This window comes from Lottia gigantea (genome assembly GCF_000327385.1).
Source record: "Lottia gigantea unplaced genomic scaffold LOTGIsca_2, whole genome shotgun sequence".
Taxonomy (NCBI): domain Eukaryota; kingdom Metazoa; phylum Mollusca; class Gastropoda; family Lottiidae; genus Lottia; species Lottia gigantea.
In genome coordinates, this window is record NW_008708400.1 from 2,546,914 (window position 1) to 2,568,398 (window position 21,485).

Below are 21,485 nucleotides of genomic sequence, written 5' to 3' on the forward strand. Positions count from 1 at the left end.
AATTAAGAGTTTTAATCAATATTCCAGTAATCAATGATAAATGTCCATGTATGTACAATCTGAATAAACAAAAAGACTTTTTGACCTTTCTCGATCGGTTGCTCATCGAATTCTGCTGGTAATTCTCTTCTAATTTACCTAATTATGGACATGTGAGCGTCGGCACCACGTGGCGTTTTTTACAACACGTTTATTTGAACAAGGACCTATTGAAGTGCTCTGTAGGGTTTCTCGGCGTGATACGCGGCGTGAAAACAAACATAAAGACGTTTATGTGGACACATGCCTTTGGGTGATGACTTATTGCCATATTTCAATGATTCTTATATTATCTTTGTAACGATTATTGGTTTACTTTAAGCATGACACATTCGTATCCAATAGCATATATGGACTCGGTCCAGTAAACGAATGTAGTCCGTGCTATTTTTAGAAATCCCTACCTTTAGGGGTTTTTGCATGCCTAATCTGACTAATTTTTGATTTGGAATTTGATGTCTGAAATTGCATTTTCGTTCAGATTTTGTGGAAGATTTATAGGATTTATAGGCATTCAAAGCTATCACAATGCAAAAGTTAAGCAATTTATTAATTTGATCCAACTTCCTTAAAGTGATTACACTACTTTAGATCACTTGCAAAAATATTAAAAAGTTTTAATTGATGTATATGATTGCACAAACCTCGTATGATGAAAATAGAATTTCACAAGACGAACCTTAACGTGAGAAATGACCTGGGTGAAAATGGATGCCTCACCTGAACACTTGAATTTGGTATGGAAGCCAAGTTTCCACCTAATAGCCTACACTGTTTTTCGGCTTCTACATAGGTTACTGCATCCGCTTTATAGATATAACATTTGCCTTCGATTAAAACACCTTCATTACCAGAACCACAGCTAGTCGAGATACTTATAGAACCTAGAATGATATGCGTATTACAATCACTTGTCTCCGATTTCAATTTGTTAAATCTTTTTGGCGGGTGTGACGCCTGGCACGGTGTTCTTACTCTTCACACCTGATACCACTTTTCATTAGGAAATACTTCCTCTATGAATTGTTCACTAACTGCTACCAATGTATTGTCGATTTGAAAATGACAAATCGACATTTTTGCTGGTTATTTTCTGCCAGAATCTCACCGAGCATACGTCGAAAATACTTACCAGCTCCCGTTTCATATACTCCATAAGCTGAATTTCCACCACAAATCTCTTCTTGATTGCCTGTACAAGCTTTTCCACAAAACTTGGATGGTTGACCCTGGATATTGAAATCATTGCTGCATCTACAGGTACTGCCCAATGCAACTGTAGCATACTTGTTAGCCATATTAAAACATCGCGTTACACATAGATCAATGGTCATTGACTCCGTTAAAACTTGAGTTCGGCCAGCTGTAAGGTAAGCTGGGGATGTGGTGGCATAACATCCTCTGTATTCACGTGTTGGTTTCTCTGAAGCATAAAATTTATAGAGTCATGGTATGCCCATACTTTCAGAATACATTATTCTGCAGCCACGTATGTGTTCTTTTACAAAGTCACTGCTTTTTTACATTCCGCCTTTCTTCACCTTACTAGCCTTGGATATTAAATGACCCATTATAGAAGTTACGTAAAAAATTTCATGGATGGTGTAGATCTATAGCAGAAAAACAAACACGAATTGGAACATCCAGATTTGAATTTTATCATATTGGAGCTTACCGTGGGCAGGTAATGCCGGACAGGATGTGGGAAATTTTGGTACGGTTATAGACAGTTCTGATGGTGATGTTGCTCCATATCCCTACAATGAAATTGAATGTCGTCTCGATTCAATAAAGGAAAGCAAATAATATTGAGGGATTGTTTTTGCCTCTAGTTTCGGAGACTCGTGAAGGAGAAAAACAGATCCTTCGAATATTGACATTGGGTGTAGATAGATAAAGTAGCGTTTTTAGGAATCATTAGATGAGGGGGCAAAGTAAAAAGGGAGGGATATTTATTTACCTATGTTAAATCAACCTCTCCCTCGAAACGCCACTGTATAGATTGTTAAATAGTTACTGCTATTAAGAAACTTCTGAATGACGCTAAGATTTAATGCTATCAAAAACAAATTTTCCCGAAGACTTCAAAATATTTCCTCTAAAGCAACAGTCTTTATTTCAATTGATGAAACATTCTGTAGAGGTAACATTGAAAGTCATCTTGGTGATTCCATATAATGAGGTACTCACCACAGTAGAGGCTCTAACACAAGGTGTGTTCGGTGGAACAATCGGTTCCTGAAAATGAACAGAATCACGTTTAAGAGCCTTCGATTACAATTAGGGTGGTTGACAAGAAACCAGTTACTATTGACAAACAACTAATCACTATTCAACAGAAGGTACTGGCACAGGGTAAGTCTTCGATAGAGTAATTAGAGTAGTTATCCACAGAATACTTGAGAATGTCATAATATTGATGTTTTATTACTGGAGACCTTCTTATGTTCATTTTCTTGTAAATTTTTAAAAGGTTGTGGTGTCGAACAAATAACTGGGGTTGTTCAGATAGATTGGTCTTTTGTGCAATGAGCATTGGTCGAACTTCTAGACTCTTACCCTTGTTGATTTGGATTTTTTATAAGCACCATAAGCGTCACTTGTGCAGTCAGTTACAGCTGATCCTCCATCGTTTCTAGTTATTCTATACTCCGGACACTTATATCCTGGACATTCCTCATACCCCGTTCTTTGTAATCGCCCAACGAAACGAACAAAAAATAACCTATAAAATACAAATGTACATGTAATTGGAAAGTACCCAAACTGCATTGGTTCCACACCTTGGATCGAATGGTTCGGATTATGGTTCGGTTGAATTAGTGTCTCTCTTCTTTGCTCGAAATATTTCCCCCTCTTATCATTTTGGAGAATGGAAGCTAATTATACACAAATCTGACGTCAGATCAACATTTCGAATTATTTCATATATTCTTAAATTAGTTTGTATAGGCAATGTATACCCAGTTTTCTTGTCCCAGAAATAAGCTCGGCCAGTTTCATCTTCTTCCAAAGCTTCTATTGACGATACACTTATTGGCGGATTTTTGTCGTCAATTTCTGGATAGGTAGCTCTAATTGTAAATGAGGTAGTTGATTTGGGGAAACATATACCAACTCTGATCCAGTTTCCACTGAAGAGACAAGATCCCACTATTCAATATTAGACATATCTTTGTTAATTATAATCAGCCGATGACGATTTTACATAGCGACAGAATTGCTTTTTGACACAAACCGCTTTGTACAGCAGAATTTTGGCGTATTTCATTTGAGCAGTACTTGTAACATGGCCAAATTTACAAAAATAGAAATCTATAGGAATAGCTGATCACTGGATGAGCCATAAATGTTGAAGCGGACTGTTGCTGCTTGACGTTATCAGTGAGGAACATCACAGACATAAACATGACGGGAAGCAAATTTTGAGCAAAACTTGTCAATGAATTCTACGAATAAAACTTACTATTGTATGTTATTGGATCTAATTTTAATACTAGTTGGATTGGTTCCATTAAAAACAGCTATATATGATTTATTCTGCATAGTCAAATACGTCAACCCTTTATCACCTATACCACAATGGAAACAGAATTAATGCTTTTCAAATGTACATTTCTCCCTCGAATTGAATCTGGCTCTACCTACTCCTCCCACGTGATATATGGTTGGATATCGGAACATTTATAGGACCAGACATATATGAGTTTTTTATCATTTGTTTTTAAGCCAGCATTTTAAAAGCCAAGTTGACATAACTTCCGGTATCTATACAAAACTGAACCATTAGTGAGTTCATGAAGACATTATCGGATATTCTGTGATATTCATTGTAGAATATCCGGTTAAGTCTCGATGGACTCATTCCGCTTTTTATTATTACCAAACGTTGTGCCAAAAAAGAAAAAATGAAATGTTTAAAAATAGCGATCCAAGAAATGGATCAGAGTAATAGAAAGTGAAACTCTATGTCCGACCTAAACGTGCGATATCCAATCCAATTATCACGTCCGAGGTATGGTTAATGAAATTGGTTCATCATATTTGGGCTCGGTATTTAAAGCTGTTAACTCATGAAAACTTTGCAATAAATATTATTCCTTAAACCATATTTTTGCTGATCTTAATCACTATTAATGTAAAAGCAGGAATTTACTGGATATGAGAAATCGCTACAGCGCTATTAGCCCGACAAATCGGGCCTTACCCTTTCCTTGGACATGATATTCGGATGTGATATCAGCACCTACAAAAATATGGAATGAAAAAGTGTTCTATACACCCGATTTCAAAATAAAGAAGAAATAAATGTTAGTTCACAAAGTCAGTATATAAAAAAGTGTGGGCAAATCTACCTTTCAGAGCAAATGGGTTTTCAGGATCATCATCTCTCACCATGAACATAGGGTAGTCATCTTTCTTGTCTTTAAATACACCATCTGATCCTCTCAAATGAGTCTAAAACAATCCATAGTTCTCGAATATCAAGCAAATTTTGAATGAGACTTTTTTTTAAATCCAGTAAAGATCAATACCAACAGGTTTGACCAAGGACCAACTGGTAGAAAAGATCTTCGTAAACCTAAGTGTTGTCTTAACATGTTGTTTCTTTCTGTACACATCATGATTACCGAAAGTGGCAGTCATTGTGAGTGCACAACAATTTTAATTTGTAATCCAGGGTAGAAACATTACGCGGCCGGCCAGTATATAGTTAAATGTTTTTGGGGGTGGGGTAGGGGGGGGGGGGGGGGTGGAGCTTGACTACGTGTCTGTTATGCGGCATTAATAATCACACATACCTTAGAATACCAATGGGGACAAACCGACATTTGATACACCTGATCATAATAACAATCAGTGTCCATAAAGAATGGTGTATTTCTAACCAACTGAACATCAGGTATACCCGTCACAGACCCTGTTATATCTCTTATTGTCGCTTGTCTATCTCCATCTTTAGGGTCAGCATAAGCCAGTAGAGATGTATCACCAGCAAATACACTCAGACCATCTACCTATCAAAAAATGTTTTACCTAATTAATAAGTAATCGTTATTGACATCCGCTACAGCACGCAGGTGTGTTTTGGCTTTTTTTTTTTAAAGGGTGGGGGGATTTATTTTTGTTTTTTTTTGCCAGTATTTTGAATCTTTTCATCTTATCTGTCAATAGTCACAAGAAATTCAATACAATATCCCCCAAACCGAAATTTGATTTTTTCTTCAATTAATATTGATTTCTGTTATGTTACGTCTGGCAGAGTAAAAAGTATATTTGTTGTTTTAGATTGAGTATATTCACACACTCTACAATCAATATCGCAATATACCAGATTCAAATAGCTCTTAAATTCTGGAAAATTACCTTATCACAGAATCCAAATCTAACGTTACGAGGACCACTATGAGGAAACGATGGGTAGGGAAAATTCTTTCTGAACCCCATAGCAGTACCAGGTCGCATGGCTTTAACACCATATTGTTTTTCCCATGTTGGATCCCATACTTGGTGATAAAACTTATCAAAAATGGAATCTGTTACGAGGACTGGTCCATTGAAGAATTCTATTCCTACCATGGGGTTGAATCTGAAAGACAGAAACAATTTTTTTTGTGCCAATGCGGTAAGAGCTGTCGCATTTTGAATTCAGCCTCGACAGTTGTCCCCTCATTTGCCCCTCTCGTTAGACTGGCGCAGCCATTGCAAGGCATCTATTTATTCTGGGTTTTAGCATAGAGGATGGTCAACAACAATATATTTTGCATTACGAGTTATTGAATTTAATAGAAGTACACCCTTCTCTTTATGAAAGGGTACTGTTCAATGAAGTTCTAAGAATACCCCCCCCCCCCCCCCCCCCCCGGGTAAAAACTTACGGATTAGACTCTTTTGGTAGCTCTCGTTCAAAGTAATGTGAAGGTTTCGCTGGTATTTTACCATAAGTAAATTTGAATCCAAGTCCTTTATTATCACTATTGCCAATAATTACACTCCGTCTTACGTCTTGTACGGTATCTAAAACACTCCTGGTTAACGAAATACTCGTTTCACCATCAGCGAAACTGAAATGGTAATTCATTGAATGGATAAAGATGTTTCGTGGTCTTTTAAGTGCTTTGGGAATACTTGACGGCCATTTGTATCATTTCAAATTCCATAAATTTATGTAATTCCATCATAATAAAACCGGATATTACGTTTGGTGGGATAAAGTATTCACCATGCCTACCTAGAATTATGAATGATCAGATTTCCACCTCGAGTCCAGATATTGTTCAAATTCTTGTAGGAAGTGAACCTGAAAAAAGTCGCATAATCGGATAATGTTTCAATGTTACAATTGAATAATTCAGATAATATGAGTCCAATTTAATGCAACCCGATCTGACATGATTACAATAGAAATGCCAAGTTGGATGTACGAACAAGGATGTGTATTACAGAACTCTTGGAATTTACATGTACGGTAGTTAATAGCTAATAGCTACAAACACGTAGGTATTCCGAAAACAGGCTATGACAGATAATACGGCTTCAGGGTTTCAGAGAGAAAGCAGTATCTTCGTGAAATACAGATCACACTGATTTCGGGGATGGTGAGAAGAGTTACTTGGACTGGTTGATAATGTACGGTGGTCTGATTCAGGACGCAGGTACTGTTGATGAATGTCGTGTTAATCTGATGGTTTAGTTTGTAAACGTTCGAGTTTGCAACTTGGTTTGGATAACGTGAAATATTGCAAGTTCATATGTTTTGTAACACCCCAACAAAACCCCCAAGAGAGGTGAGTTAGTTGAGCAGAAAACGCGGTTAAAGATCTGCGGACATACCGTCTTATATGATTAGTTGCCCTGGGTGAGTTTCTTACTGAAGGATCTTCTCGAGGATCATACCCACTAGAACCAAGTAATCCATTCTCTGGTACAAACTCATTCGTCAGGAGGTCGATTTGGCCCATAGATATCAGATTATCCATCATTAGACCAAACTAACAAATATTTTCTTGGGATGATTATATATTTATATATGTAAATAATCTTCAAAATTATTAAAAATGTACGAAAATAGCATAATTCCTTCAAAAATACCTCAAGCTAGGAATTTCTTTTTCCTTTTCTATATAAGCTTTCTTATATATGGCAGAGTTTCAAGAAAACAGGAGTCGTCCTTTAACTGTCTAATGCGGATCTGTTCCTTTAACATTTGACTGTTTCTGAATGTTGTCCAATTTGATTTTGGAAACAAACCTCGAAGAACCTTAAATGTGTGCTATTCAAATAACAAATGGATTTAATCGCATATGACGATACTGTTATAATAATTCCGCATTGATTCTATCATTTAAACATTAAGTCAAGAGCAGAAGAAGAATGATATTGGTTGTATCGGGAAAGTGAGCATGACTTTTTCAAAGTTGATATCAACTACATGTTCGAGTAATAAGGCATACTTACTCCTAAATTAGAGTGGGCCACGTTATCATCGAACTGCCCTAATTTAGATCTTCTAGCATGCATACGGAACACTTTCTTTCGGATTTCTTGACGAGCTTTTGATGATGTCAATGGTTCATATGCATAAACGATGTGGAATCCATTTTTCTACAAAGGAACACGCGACTTTTAATGAACAGATGCAAACTTTTGATCCGAAATTGTTTTTCCAAAGTTTATCCCAACATTTAACATGATATCATTCATATCAACCATTCTTAGTTCTCACATTATCTTCTTTACCGCCACCACACAATGATGAGCTACTTTTTCAATCCAATGGTTTGAGACCATTGATTTCAGAATCAAGAAATGTAAATCTCTTTTTGACTGTAGTTAACGTCTCAAAGCAATAGAAATACAAAATTAAGCTCTAAAGACAACTGATAAGAGCTCATCGTAAGCTACCGACACATGTTTCAGATATTAACTCTCATCAGGACAGTTGATGTGTAAAAGTTTCAGCTTCCTAATATACAATCTTGAGAAGTATTTAGTGTGCATAAACATGGACCAAACAAAATCAGTACATTAACCTTTCAAAATATATATAACTTAATAAGCCTTTTGACATTAAGCTCTGTTAGCTATATCGTTATGTTCTTACCTCTGATCCAGCAGCAACGTTATTTCTAAAATAATTCATTGGATGAGTTATCCAAAATGTAGCTGGGTGTCTGCAAAAAAATTGGTTACATTTTTCAGAATGAAACAAAAGTTGATAAATGAAAAAATGATCTTCCTTCTATTCCTTTTCAAATCCCAATAAATTATAATCGTATAATCGTATTGAATAAACTCCAACTGAAAAGTCTGACCAGACCAGAAAGATTATTCTCAATCTAGAATCAGTACAGTTCGCAGTACAGTTGTTTCGACAAGATTTCACTGATCTTTATCAAATGTAGCAAAATTAACAAACGAAGTTCAGTGGAGGCAAGGTATAATATTTACAATCATGGGGGTTCAACTGTCGGGTTTAGAATAGAAATGCGGAAGCACCATAACGAGTTGTATTTCAATTGTCTATATAACGCTGACATCGACTTTAACCTCCAAATCATCTTCACAAGCTGTGTTGTGTCCTGTGTCACAGAGGTTTGTAAATGTATTGATTTGATTGGATCGTACGTTAGCAGATACAGCCAATCAGAGTCCTCGACAGAATGTCTGCTAACAATAAGCCATAATTTTAACTGTCTGTTTGCCCAAACCCATGATTGGCTGTATTCGCTGTCGTACAATCCAATCAATGCATTCCATGATGCAAGAAAGGTGTCTATTGCACAAAGCGAAGTTCTTAATAGCTTGGGGTTGTAGAGATGGCAAAGAAGCTGTCAATAAATAGAATTTTAGGAAATCTTCCCGCCTGCTTTTATACTTACCCACAAGATTTCTTTTGAACACTGCCACACCAGTCAGATCGTTTGTCGGTCAGTAGTTGGGTTCCGAATCGTGTTCCAACACCTAAATTGCCATCCAATACATTTCTGATCTCAGCACTATCCTCCAGAAAATACCCATGTCCAATATGATCAAAACATACATTGTCCTTGATCTAATAAGAAAAGTGATTCACCTATGAAATACTAGAACTTACTCTGGTCAACTCTTCATATATACATGTAACTCCCTTATAAAGTTTGGGTTTTCTTAATGTCATCTAGTTTTTCTTGGGACTAACAGACTAGTACACGATGTTTGATAAATATGATTATGAGATATGGTGATTGGCCAAATTTACAATGAGACAATAAAATTGACATAAAGTTGATGGCGATTAACGGTTCAATTGTTTGTTGTTAATGCCCATGATTTGCCATTTTCAGGAGTTGCTTTGCGATCGAAACCCAAAACGGTCAACCATTTATGATTTATGAATATGCAATTGGTGCAAATTCAGCATTAACTTTAAAATTATGCTAATACATTGTTTTTTTTTCATATTAGATTCTGATGACGTACCTCAGCTCCATCAGAACCATGAATAGTAACACATCTATTATTAGTATTATGAATACTGTTTTGACGAACCCAACTATCGTCCACATCATCACACATGTGAAAATGAAGTGGATATGTACCTTTAAAAATGGAAAAATGCAATATTCAGATTCAGGAAAACACAAAGTCCGAAACTAATAGCTATAAACTACTTTCAAAATCTAATAGCTTGACGAGCTAGGTGTCCAAAGAAGATGGAATGTCACGTCTTCTGAGATCCCATGACCATTATTTTCTAGGCCATTATAAATCTTTGCAGTATGGGAAAAAGGAAGCTTTTTTGGAATGTCGGTCCTCGTTTGAGGATTCTTAAATTTAGGTTTACCATTAGTTTTGTTAAGTATGAATATCTCACCTATAATTAGTTGCTGGCCCATGTGATATAGCTCTACACCTTCAATGTGAACCGCTTTAAACCCTCGCAAAAACTAAAAAGATTTGATTCATATTAGAGTCTGAATATGTAAATTGCTATGGTTCGATTAGAGCACAAATCGAATTGTCATGACCATAACCACTTCAAATCGCGGTTAGGTAAGCTAATGGTGACTGAATCGAAATAATATTTCAGATGGTTTCTTCGACATCAGTTGCTTTACTACAAAAACTTGCGGCTTATATAATCTCAAACAATTATTCATTCGCTTGAAAAGTATCATACCTTAACATGACCACCAAATGTGTCTCTTTGAAATTTTTGACACAAATCAGCTTCAGCATCAGTGGTATGATAACATTGCTCTTGTAGGCCTCCTTCTATCAGTATGTTTCTTGTTAAGAGAGCTACTTCCGCTCGTTCATCCACACCGTGAGTTATTTCCCCAAAATGTGGATACTGGAAATCGCCTGAAACGCAAAGTATTTATTTTAATACATAATGAAATATACATTCTTATCCTAAAAACTTAAAACTTACAATCTTAACATAACCAAATATGATAAAACTCAGGATAAAAATATAACAAACTAAATTTAAAATATACCAAATATTTTTCATAAAACATAAAAACTATCATAAAAACATAACAAAACTATCATAAAAACATAACAAAACTATCATAAAAACATAATCAAACATCAAAACAACAAAAACTTTCATTAAGACAAACAAAAGATCTGTTGTTCTGTTTCTAACTTTTCCGATGATTGTATGATCACAAGTTTAAAAGGGAAATATAGGTGTTGAAAACAATAAACATAATATTTTAACAAACAGTATTATGTGTTGTTTTCGGTGTTTTTAACCGGTTTTTGTATGTGTCCCCAAATCAAATATATTCCCAGATATCGAAAGTGAAATTAGAAATGGATATCCAAAATTCCCATGACAATTCCCTGTGGTTGAAAACCTACATCTAAAAGAACCAAAGCTCTTTAGCTTAATATTTCAGTGTCTGACCACCATTGCTAAAAAGTAAGTTTCTAGAAATGTTTTGTACAAAAAAAAAAGTAAACCGACTAATGATGTATCAAGGGAAAACTTATTATTTATTATTACATTCATAGATAAAACCGAGTTTTTAAACTTATCCTTTGTAGTACATCGTTGGAGTCAAGATTAAGAAAAATATTGTACTGGAGTTACATCCCTTAGTTCATAAACGCTTGTGAAAAGTTAGGACATGGTCTAAATCATCTTATTCAAGTTATTATTATACTTCGTATGATGGAAGTATGTAAATAAAGTGATTTCATTGGATTGTACGCTAGCGAATACAGCCAATCAGGACCTAAACAGAAAATAATGTCAACACAAAGCGTCGCCGAATTCCGTGATACAAGAAACTCAAGGTATTAGTACGAAGTTCGTAATAGCTGGACGTTGTCTAAATATAAATTAAGTCGGATGATTAACAATACAAAGTCATTGTTTGATTATGTAGAAGATAAGGCCTGATTGGAACCAAAATGGAATTCTATGGCTGCACTTTCCATTTTTACTGTTAAGTTTCTACAAGACGTTTTGGATAATCTTCATCTTGACATTTAGTTATTGACAATTTTCACGATGTTTTATATAAAAAGGCTCATTAGCACTTACGCAAGCTGGCAAACATCCTCAGGTGTGATTAATCTCGCCATACATTTTAAAGGATGTACCGCCTACCCATATCCGAGGGTGAATATAAAAGTTCAGAAGTACTCGAAATGTACGAAAATCGCATAATTCCTTAAAAAAAACATCTCAAACTAGGAATTTCTCTTCTTATTTCAACAGATGTATTTTCTATATAAGACAAGACGATTCGTCTTTTTAACTTTTAAACGCGGATATTTCTGAACAAACATGGATTTTGACGGCGAGCTGTGAATACTATTACTGATTGGTTTAGTTAAAAAAACTTTTCTGAGACTAAGGTACGATTGGTAAAAAAAGGGGCACACTTGTCCCTTTACACCAAAGTATGCTATATGTGAGGGTGGAAACACTGTTACCAACACATACAAAATAAATGAATATGAAAACGATACATTACTGTTTAGTTTGATCTGTTTGCTTGTACATTCTGAACATTCCAACAGAGTAAATTTCTCTACTTGTTTCCAATCAAAACTGGTAGATGTAATAATGATCTTGTCACCTTCAATACAATAAATTTTTCATGATAAAAGTAGGACGAGCATGGCTTAAAACCGTTTTTTCCCTCACACGAAAACCGATCATTTGTTTAAATGGTTAGTATGTTAAATTTTCCAACATCAACCAAGAAACACCGCGACTTGGTTAACGTACACTAATTTAATAGATTTGGCGTTCTAAAAATTAAAGTAGTTTAGTTAAAACTTTCATGTAAGGTAAGGTACATCAGTATATTTTGGCCCCAAGTTCTCGTCAATTCGAGCATCTACATTTCCCAGCCCACTAATACAGTTCTGCAGTTAAATAGTCCAGTTGAAAATAAGAAAACTTGATTTGATTATAAATCATTATGAAAAAAGATGATAATGGATAGATGAGGATGAAATGATGTAGATTTTTCGTCATTGGCGAATGAGACTTGTTCAATCTAGATTATTAAGGCTGTGAGATATTGATGTTATCGGATACAGAATTAACATATACGATCTCCTCTTTGGAACATTTACTGTTTCAAATTAGTCCAATTTATCCTTTTACAGGTTTACAGGATTTATACCAGCCCAAAACTTGACTTGGCAGTTTTGCACCAATGCAATTTCTTGTTTGACATCATTACTAAATTTAATGACTAGCTTGGCCCAAGGAGGCAACTGATCTATTTCTCTCAAAATATTTCCTTGGAAATCAAAGTCCAACAGACAATAGAAAACCTTGACCGTAAGGTTGACAATTTGTTAATACTTTTTCGTCTTTGAATGATCAAAAATAACTGAATTCACTATTCCACTGGGGTGGATATTTTAATACTAGACTATAGATCTTAAAATGGTAACATTCTAACGTAACATTACGTAAGATATTGGCATTTTTTCTCCAATCAAATCTTCTTTTATTTTGCTTTGTAAGCCTTGACTTGTTATTCTCATATTTAAATTCGGCCTGACAAATTTGCCAGTGGTGTAGTTACAGTCTTGTATAGTCAATTTGAAGTCTCCGTGACTAAAACTTAGCCTTACATTTTAATCTAGCAAAGTACAAAGGAAGCGATTTTCTTATAGAATGCTCTTTTTTCCAGATCAGATCGTATTGTACATTCATTCATTCATTATCTACGAAACATACATACCTACATTCCAAGACGACACATCATCTCGAACAGTTATAATAGGTTGGGAAAATGTAGTTGATACCACATCAAAGTCGACCTGATTCTCTATCTTAGTTTTAGTGACAGCTTTGACAATGCTTCTACTTCTGAATTCCAATCCCCGAGCAATACTGCTATACTTTTGTTTAGACGTTGCAGTAGACTCTTGGAGGTATAATGATTTTGCTCTTTCCTCTTTCGTCGAGGAACCTTCTCCTGTAATGAGGTACACTGTTGTATGAGGACAGAACTTGGACAACCAGGATTACACATACGATTTAACTAGATATTGGGGCGTTGAGATCAAGGCTAGTTTTTAACATTAAAATAGAGCGAAATAATATCGAACAGAGCAGTAGTATTTAATCCCTAAGGACAAGGCAAAATATATTGTGTTACATTGACTTAAAATAACCGGATTGATGAGACACGGTGTCATCTGCGATGTACGGTGTACAGAAGAAACCTTGTCTTCTGCTAGTTTGATAATACAATTCACCACGTCCATTTGCACAAAAAGGCTAAACTATGTTTGAACGACAAAATTTTAGAACAAAATTTTAATTAATAATAATAATCATTAGTAATAATAAGTAATTTGTTCTTAACCTGTTTTAGTAATGAACGCATAAGCATCTTTGGACTGAACATTGCGGATTTCACTTGAACCGGAAGTTAATCCACCAAGTTTTTCAACACTAGAATAAACAAGTTCCCAATTTCTATTTGGGATCAAATTGACACCGATGTCACCATAAACAGCTACACCTACTATCAAACCATCATCAACACCTGAATAAAAATAGAGTTGTAAGCCCTTCTTTCTGCTCCTAGTTATGCAAATAGATAATGCCACAAGAGTGTATAAGAAAATTTGTCAGCAGCCTTATCCTGCTCATTTTTTAATTTAATGTGTCTGTAGCACGCGGGGTCTCAATTTATTGTCTCATCGGAACAACCAGACCTGCATTGCTGAGATTAACCAGTTGAAAATTGAGAAGAGAACACTATATCGAACTATCCCAGGATGCGTAATAAGTTGGTGAGATAAATGCACTGACATTTAGCAGAAATAACAGAACTCACCATCCACAAAATCTTTAAAATCCTGTTCAGGATTGATTACAGATGAATCACCCAGTGGATAAACATTGAAATCATATAGAGAACCATCATCTCTCCATATAGTTACATGGAGACCAAATCTATCTTCTTCGGAAAATGAACTATTCTGCAAAAAAAAAAGAAGAAAAATTGCGAACGTAAGGGTTTGAGAGGATTTGAATCTCTGTAGTAACTACTGCTTGAGAAAATACATTCGTGATCAACGTCTTTTGGGGCATCAACCCTATACAAAGGACACTAAATTTTACCATTGGGTATTAACCGGTTTGTCTGCTGAGTCGAGTGGAATAATGACTAAGGCCAATAGACATTCTTATTGCCAATTGCTTTTCCTGACGAGGTTTCAATCCGTTCCCGTTCTAATCTAACATTGTTCTCTTACTTATAGGCAAATTTCCGAAACCCAAACGTGTTGGTAGTGAGGGGCAATTACAGTAAGATGTTTCTTTTTTCACATACCCTATGAGTATAAAGAACACCACATGTCAAGGTTTCAGCAGATATTGTTTGCATCAATTTGGTAAATGGTAGTTTATCAGCACCATGTATTTCCAGGGTACCTCCTTCAGGAACACCAATAAATTTACTACCAAATCCAGACACGGTGTTTGTTGTATTGGGGAAACCTGTAATATTAATAATTACGTATATACTTAGGATGACTACACCAAATTTCTGATATGAGAACCCCCGAGGGGCTAATTTCTGGGGTAATGAGGCGTTTTGTAGTCTAGTATAAAATATTTTGAGAATGGAGAATGGAGTAATGCAATCCAACAAGGATCCTGAAAGGGGTAATAGTAAGACAAAGGTTGAAAATCCCTCAAAAAGACATTGAATCAAGCAAATTCTCTGTTTAATTCCTATGGGTTATTCATTGTTAACTTTCATAGTTAGCTTTCAAAAGCTAAGAATGAACCATGATAAATTATAACACATAGGAGCCAAACCTTGACTCAAAATGGAGAAAACATTATGACAATGCAGCCAAAATAATTTTTAAAAATACAATCTGCAGGGATTGTTTTTACTTGTTGTATTTTATTCTTGCATATATTTGGCGCAAATTAATTGTTTCAAGGCCTAAAGCATGTTCAAGCAATATCATGTATAATGAAAACATTTTCGAAGTCATACGTAAGCCCAATATTATTAAAACTACAATTACGTATCTTTTGTTTTCTGATAAAATATCAGAAAGCAAAAAATATTTAAAAATATAATCTGCTTATAGGCCTTAATAGATTGACGTTAACCATAATCAAAATCCGGTTCAGCTTAAAAAGTTAATGAACGATAAATCAAGCTGTTTAGATATCCAGAAAGTATATCAAAGCGTGTGTCTTCACAGGTGGAAAATATTTTGATAGGTCAAATGGCCAAATGAATTTGTTCTTATGTAAATGTGCAGAATTTCCTAATAATCAGAAAAATATGAATTTCATTTATTTCATATAGTTTTTAATTATCGTGGCTTGAATAAAAATTTTAAGCTTGTATATTACAAGCTCGCATTGCTTTGGCTTGCCTGAGTTCAATACAGCAAAGCGTTGCATAGCGTTGATGATCATACTTCAACTGAATGGAAAACAAAACGTTTTAATAAAAAATAAGGAAAATATCGCAGGGTTAAAAGGCGTCAAGCGGCAATATTTAAAAAAATAATCCTATACGTACTGATTATTGAATAAACCTTAGTATACTTGACTTTAATCTTTATGGTTGGTTTCCAAATTACAGAATCTAACTAGACCATGACTAGACATATTTTGACTTGTCCGAAATTGGATGACGAAAAACCTTTTATCTGCTCCGTTTGAACGTTCTTTTTTTTTTTTTATCTCGCTGACATTACTAAGCATCTAGTCTTAAACAACTAGTCTTATCCGAACCTTTTCTCAGCACTCAAAACTTTTTGACTCTACCATGGTCTCGGATTATTCCGGAACATACTGGCTGTAACTAGAATTCAGACCAAACTTTGTTCAGACTGGTCCAAAACTTGAATCTATCATGGTCCCAGAGTAGTTCAAACTTATTGACTTTATCATGATCCCAGAGTAGTTCAAGATTATTGACTTTATCATGGTCCCAGAGTAGTTCAAGATTATTGACTTTATCATGGTCCCAGAGTAGTTCAAGATTATTGACTTTATCATGGTCCCAGAGTGGTTCAAACTTACTGACTTTATCATAGTTCAGAGTAGTTCAAGATTATTGACTTTATCATGGTCCCAGAGTACTTCAAACTTACTGACTTTATCATGCATGGTCCCAGAGAAGTTCAAACGTATTGACTTTATAATGGTCCCAAAGTAGTTCAAACTTACTGACTTTATCATGGTTTCAGAGTAGTTCAAACTTATTGACTTTATCATGGTCCCAAAGTAGTTCAAACTTACTGACTTTATCATGGTTTCAGAGTAGTTCAAACTTACTGACTTTATCATGGTCCCAGAGTAGTTTAAACGTATTGTCTTTTATCATGGTCCCAGGCTAGTCCAAAAATTGTTGACTCTACCATGGCCTCAGATTAATCCAAAAATTCTATCACAGGGTACTCAAATTTCTGGCGTTTCATGAAATGAAAGCTCCAATATTGTATTTTCATATTTTTGTTCGGAGAGCACATTAAAGAATAACGAGTTCGTGATTCATTCAACAACAATTCATTCATTCAATAATGCTTGTAAAACATTTTAATTCATTTTACTGCTATTATAATAATTTTACCTTTTCAAGACAAATAGGCACGCGGATAGGCAGGCTATGCCGGTCCTTTGAAAACACGTGTGTGCCGCGTTGGCAATTGCAAATATCAAAAGTAGCTGCCAAATTTACTTGAGAAATACTTTCAGAGGTATTCTTAAATTGTTGACTCTCTCATAGTATCAAGGTAATCAATAATCTCAAATACGCTTAGAAATAACGACTCACTTTCGGAGTGTAAGCACTCTTTGTAGGATATTGCAACAGAAAAGGACAACTATAGTATTGATTAAATTCAGTCATGCAAATTTTTATAAAGGACTGTGATGTTACCGTATATTTATCGATTTGTCACTTTTTTTTTCATTTATTTATTGCCATTTGTCGCTAAAATGTATATAATCAATCTGACTAAATTGTCACCTGTATATAACTTTTCAACATATTATTTGCAATGGAGTTCGATACAGATTATTGGATCTTGAGACCTCAATGTGGGGCGTATCTAGAAATTCCTGGGGTGGGGCCGAAAAAGATAGGTGTTCTCCCAATTGCCGCTCCGAAACCTCTTGAAGTCGTTGGTCTGGGGGCTGCCACAGGCCTCCAAGGACCAACGTTTTCAGATGGTCTGAGATGAAATTTTAGCATTAAGAGGACTAAATTGTCATATATATAGACACAGCTTTATGGAACAACAATCATTGGTTAAAGTTTTATGCAACGTTTCGATGTGTTTCTCAGTGATTGTTGTTCCATAAAGCTGTGTCTATATATCGTACGCACAATTGCTAAATGCCATTCAAAGACTTTATTCGACTTAATTGTCATTGAAAAATAAGATCTTTCACATGCCCAATGGCCCACCATCTTAATACACTACTGATTCTAAACATCAGACAACAGTCATTAAATCTTACTTTTACATTCAAGTTAATCAATTTCTGGTCCGGTTATAATATTTTATGAAATCTGCATGAAAGTAAATCAAATTTAGAGAAGCGATAACTGGTTTGCTTGTTGAAGAGTTGCTCGTCGAAAGTGACTCGTTAACCTTCAGTCACACGATATTGTATTAACCAAAAACTGTCAAATATATAATATACTTTTCTGTGCCTGTTCGGGCTAATGAGGACGAGCAACTCAATGCGCAATGATGTGAAATAAAAATATACCTGTCAATAGGATATGTGCCTTATTGGTGAATCGACATTGTTCAGCACCGATATGGAATTCACCCTTGACCAGTATATGATCCACTACCAGTTTTATACCATCAACATTACCCCACACTAAAACACCACCAGTCTCGACAGTAATAGACTTGAGGGCAGGTGGACTAATATCTAACAAAACCTTCTTTCCCGATATAACTACTGCTTCGTCTTCTACTGGTACTGATCCACCCCATGTAGACACGCTACTCCATGCTACCAGCTTAGTATCGTCCCACGGACACGACGCTTTGACCGTAATCAGAAATAGAAGTGTTAGCACACCTGTCAGATTCATTTTTACGGTTTGCTATGAAATTTAAAATGTTTCCTTTATTTATACAGTTTTAGGCTATCACGTGATAAGTTGATTATCGAATTCTTCCAAATAAATGCGAGCGGCAAATATGATAATTTATTATCATCGCTATTTGATATACTCTGATGATCAATTGCAGACCATTACCATATGATTATAAAATCACATATTTACCTAAAACATTCCGGATTTTGTGGTAAAGAGTATTATGTCCAAATCTCATCTCCACCTATTCAACAAAAAGTCAGAAATTGGGCTGCGACCTTGTGGAACGAGCAAATGACACATTGGTTCCGATTGTACCCGCTCCTCTTGTTTGGTCTGTCGGTTGTATTTTTTTGGAAACATATTCAGGAGCCTTTGAGCAACATTGAACACTATACATACCTTCTTGGGCACATCTGGTGCAATCGGCCTTGGGTTCATGCTCGTGCTAGCTACGGTCCTACCAGGTTTGGGGACTGATAAATGACCACAAACTATTTCATAACATCAAAGGAACACAAACCTCGACCTCGGAACCAATAGTGAAGTTGTCATCAATAGTAACAGAGATAAAAATGAATAATAATGAAGCCATAATATGTAATTGATCATTGTATTTACATACAAATAACATAATCACTAGACTAGAAACAATATGATTGTGATTATGAAAAGGACATGTAAGTAGTTTGTCGCATATTCTTCCTTCACAACAATCATTTTCAGATCACCTTTAGTGTTTATAGAGTTTTGGAAAATTAGAAAAGACTTTTATAAAAAAGCAAATTTGATGCCCCGTTAGTGTTTGTTGGATTTTGGACTCTCGATATACAAGTAAAAGATGTAACCAGTGATTAAGCATCAGGTTTATTCAGCAACCGCGGTTAGACATTGGATTTCTGAGAAGGGAGGGTTTGATTCTCCCAAATGCATAGAATGGAAAAAATACATAAGAAAATGGAATATGCGGTTTGGAATTACTGGGTTTTCTTTTGTTTTGGTCTGAAATTAGTTAAAGGAGCACCTTCACTATCCGTTCTACCAATCATACCTTATTTTTAGAAACAGGAATCTTTTTAGCTTACATAATCAGTAATAGTGTCTGATCTGTGAGCCGTAAAACGAGTTCGTAAATTATTTTAACCTTTCTTTCACTTCAATTTTCAAAATGGGAGAGAGAAATGACAATTTTATACGGTAATGACTATTTACCACGTTATCGTAACATGTTCTTTATTGGGCTGATGTTATTTGCATGTTTAGAAAATGTAAGAAAATATAAAAATTGTTAAACGCAGTACAGCGGCATGGGCCAACTCTTTATTTGATTTTCTATATAGAAGATCTTTAAGTACTGATCGTTGCAATTATTGTATTGAATACTAAATATTAAGAAGATAAGCATTTCCGAATCAATATGACACGGAAGACAATTAATACCATGATAAAACCTCATTTCCTTTGTTATCGGGTTTTCTATGAATATTATACATCCTTGTGTTGATAAAAAATACTTAATAAACGTTTCGTTAATAAGGGTATTTTATAACGCTGTAACTTGTCGATTCTGAGTATTAATATGAGGATGTTAACCCACATTTATATTTTGTCGAAGAGTATATTTTTTGCAGGTGAAGTGAGAATGGAATTTTAAATAAGGGTAAACTTATTAATTAGCACACATATGTACATTCTTTTGATGGTCTATTCTGTCTACTCCAGTGTCGGTTATATTAATCGTTCTGTGGAAGGAGGGAGGGGGTGGAGGTGGTCAAAGATGTTTCAAAGACCAACTGGACGAGTTTAGGTCATCTGATTTAAGACAGTTTCCTTTTAAAACCTAAAAATAGAATTAATATATTTGCTCGACTGATCTATTTTAGTCGAGTAAGGACGATTTAAAGGACGGTTTTAAAGGTGATATCTCGGCCTAAAGCCCCGATCTCACATAGGAGAATTCAAGGCCGTATGATGCAAGGTAAGTGTTACGTATGGCAAGTATGCTTCTACGGCATTTCATTTATCTACGTCTGACGTTTATCCTGGAAGAAATGACGGATGTTTTAAACATGTTTGAAATTTCCGCCAAAATCTACGTATCAGTACAGATCAAATGCGTATCCCACGTGTGTCGAGGGACGTTGTGGGGATTCTCTCGGATACAAAACGGATCGTCTCATTTGGACATCTGCTCTTCATACGGCCTTGAATACGCCTATGTGAGATCGGGGCTATAGACCGAGATGAAATTTAAATTGTGCTCCTTTTATAGTTGCACAAAACACCCACAGGACACCCTTTCCTTTACGTTGCTTCCTACCCAGTAAATCCCTCAATACCATGCACAACTCGCCAATTTGTACCTCATTACCGTAGCTGCTTTGTATTTTACCTGCTCCATACGTATTGCATACCTCGCAGCCTCTGAGTCAACCTTCATTACCGTGGAGCTTCCCAGACCCATCCGTTGCGCAGCCTTGTGAGATCCTGCGTATGTACTAGGTACTGTGTGGCTAAGCCATCGGACGTCCGTAATTAATACCCCGCCCTCGGCCACCCATCTGTCAACATGCATTTCACCCAATTTTGTACCATTTCTCCGTGTCCAATCCATCAAATTCTAGTTGGCGTATAATCCGTCGCTATCCGCCTATGTGGGATCGGGGCTTAAGCTAAGAGCGAACCCTGAACCTTCAGATTAACGAACAAATGTTGTCACCGCGACAAAAATCGATTGCATGTCGGATCTTTTGACCTGCATCAATGAAAGTATTGAAAGTTTAATCCGAGAGTAAGATTCATTCGTAATGAAGGAATATATACCTTCGAGTCAAGTAATACTCCGATACATATTCCAATACCTTGAGA

At 35.6% G+C, this 21,485-nt stretch overlaps 1 protein-coding gene across 1 annotated transcript; it reads right to left on the reverse strand.

The window, feature by feature from the left end:
* Nucleotides 1-705: 705 nt before the first annotated feature.
* LOTGIDRAFT_228278 (hypothetical protein) lies at nucleotides 706-18,611 on the reverse strand (the record flags this gene model as incomplete). Its single annotated transcript, XM_009053283.1, has 25 exons — nucleotides 706-923; nucleotides 1,172-1,462; nucleotides 1,715-1,796; nucleotides 2,230-2,277; nucleotides 2,599-2,764; nucleotides 3,003-3,173; nucleotides 3,506-3,611; nucleotides 4,247-4,285; nucleotides 4,395-4,497; nucleotides 4,842-5,057; nucleotides 5,407-5,629; nucleotides 5,919-6,104; nucleotides 6,272-6,340; nucleotides 6,874-7,031; nucleotides 7,498-7,644; nucleotides 8,144-8,213; nucleotides 8,922-9,094; nucleotides 9,502-9,620; nucleotides 9,896-9,968; nucleotides 10,202-10,386; nucleotides 13,248-13,484; nucleotides 13,878-14,060; nucleotides 14,355-14,499; nucleotides 14,853-15,019; nucleotides 18,275-18,611. The coding sequence occupies 25 exons, from the start codon at nucleotides 18,609-18,611 to the stop codon at nucleotides 706-708; spliced, it is 3,912 nt and encodes a 1,303-aa protein (XP_009051531.1).
* Between the last annotated feature and the right edge of the window lie 2,874 nt (nucleotides 18,612-21,485).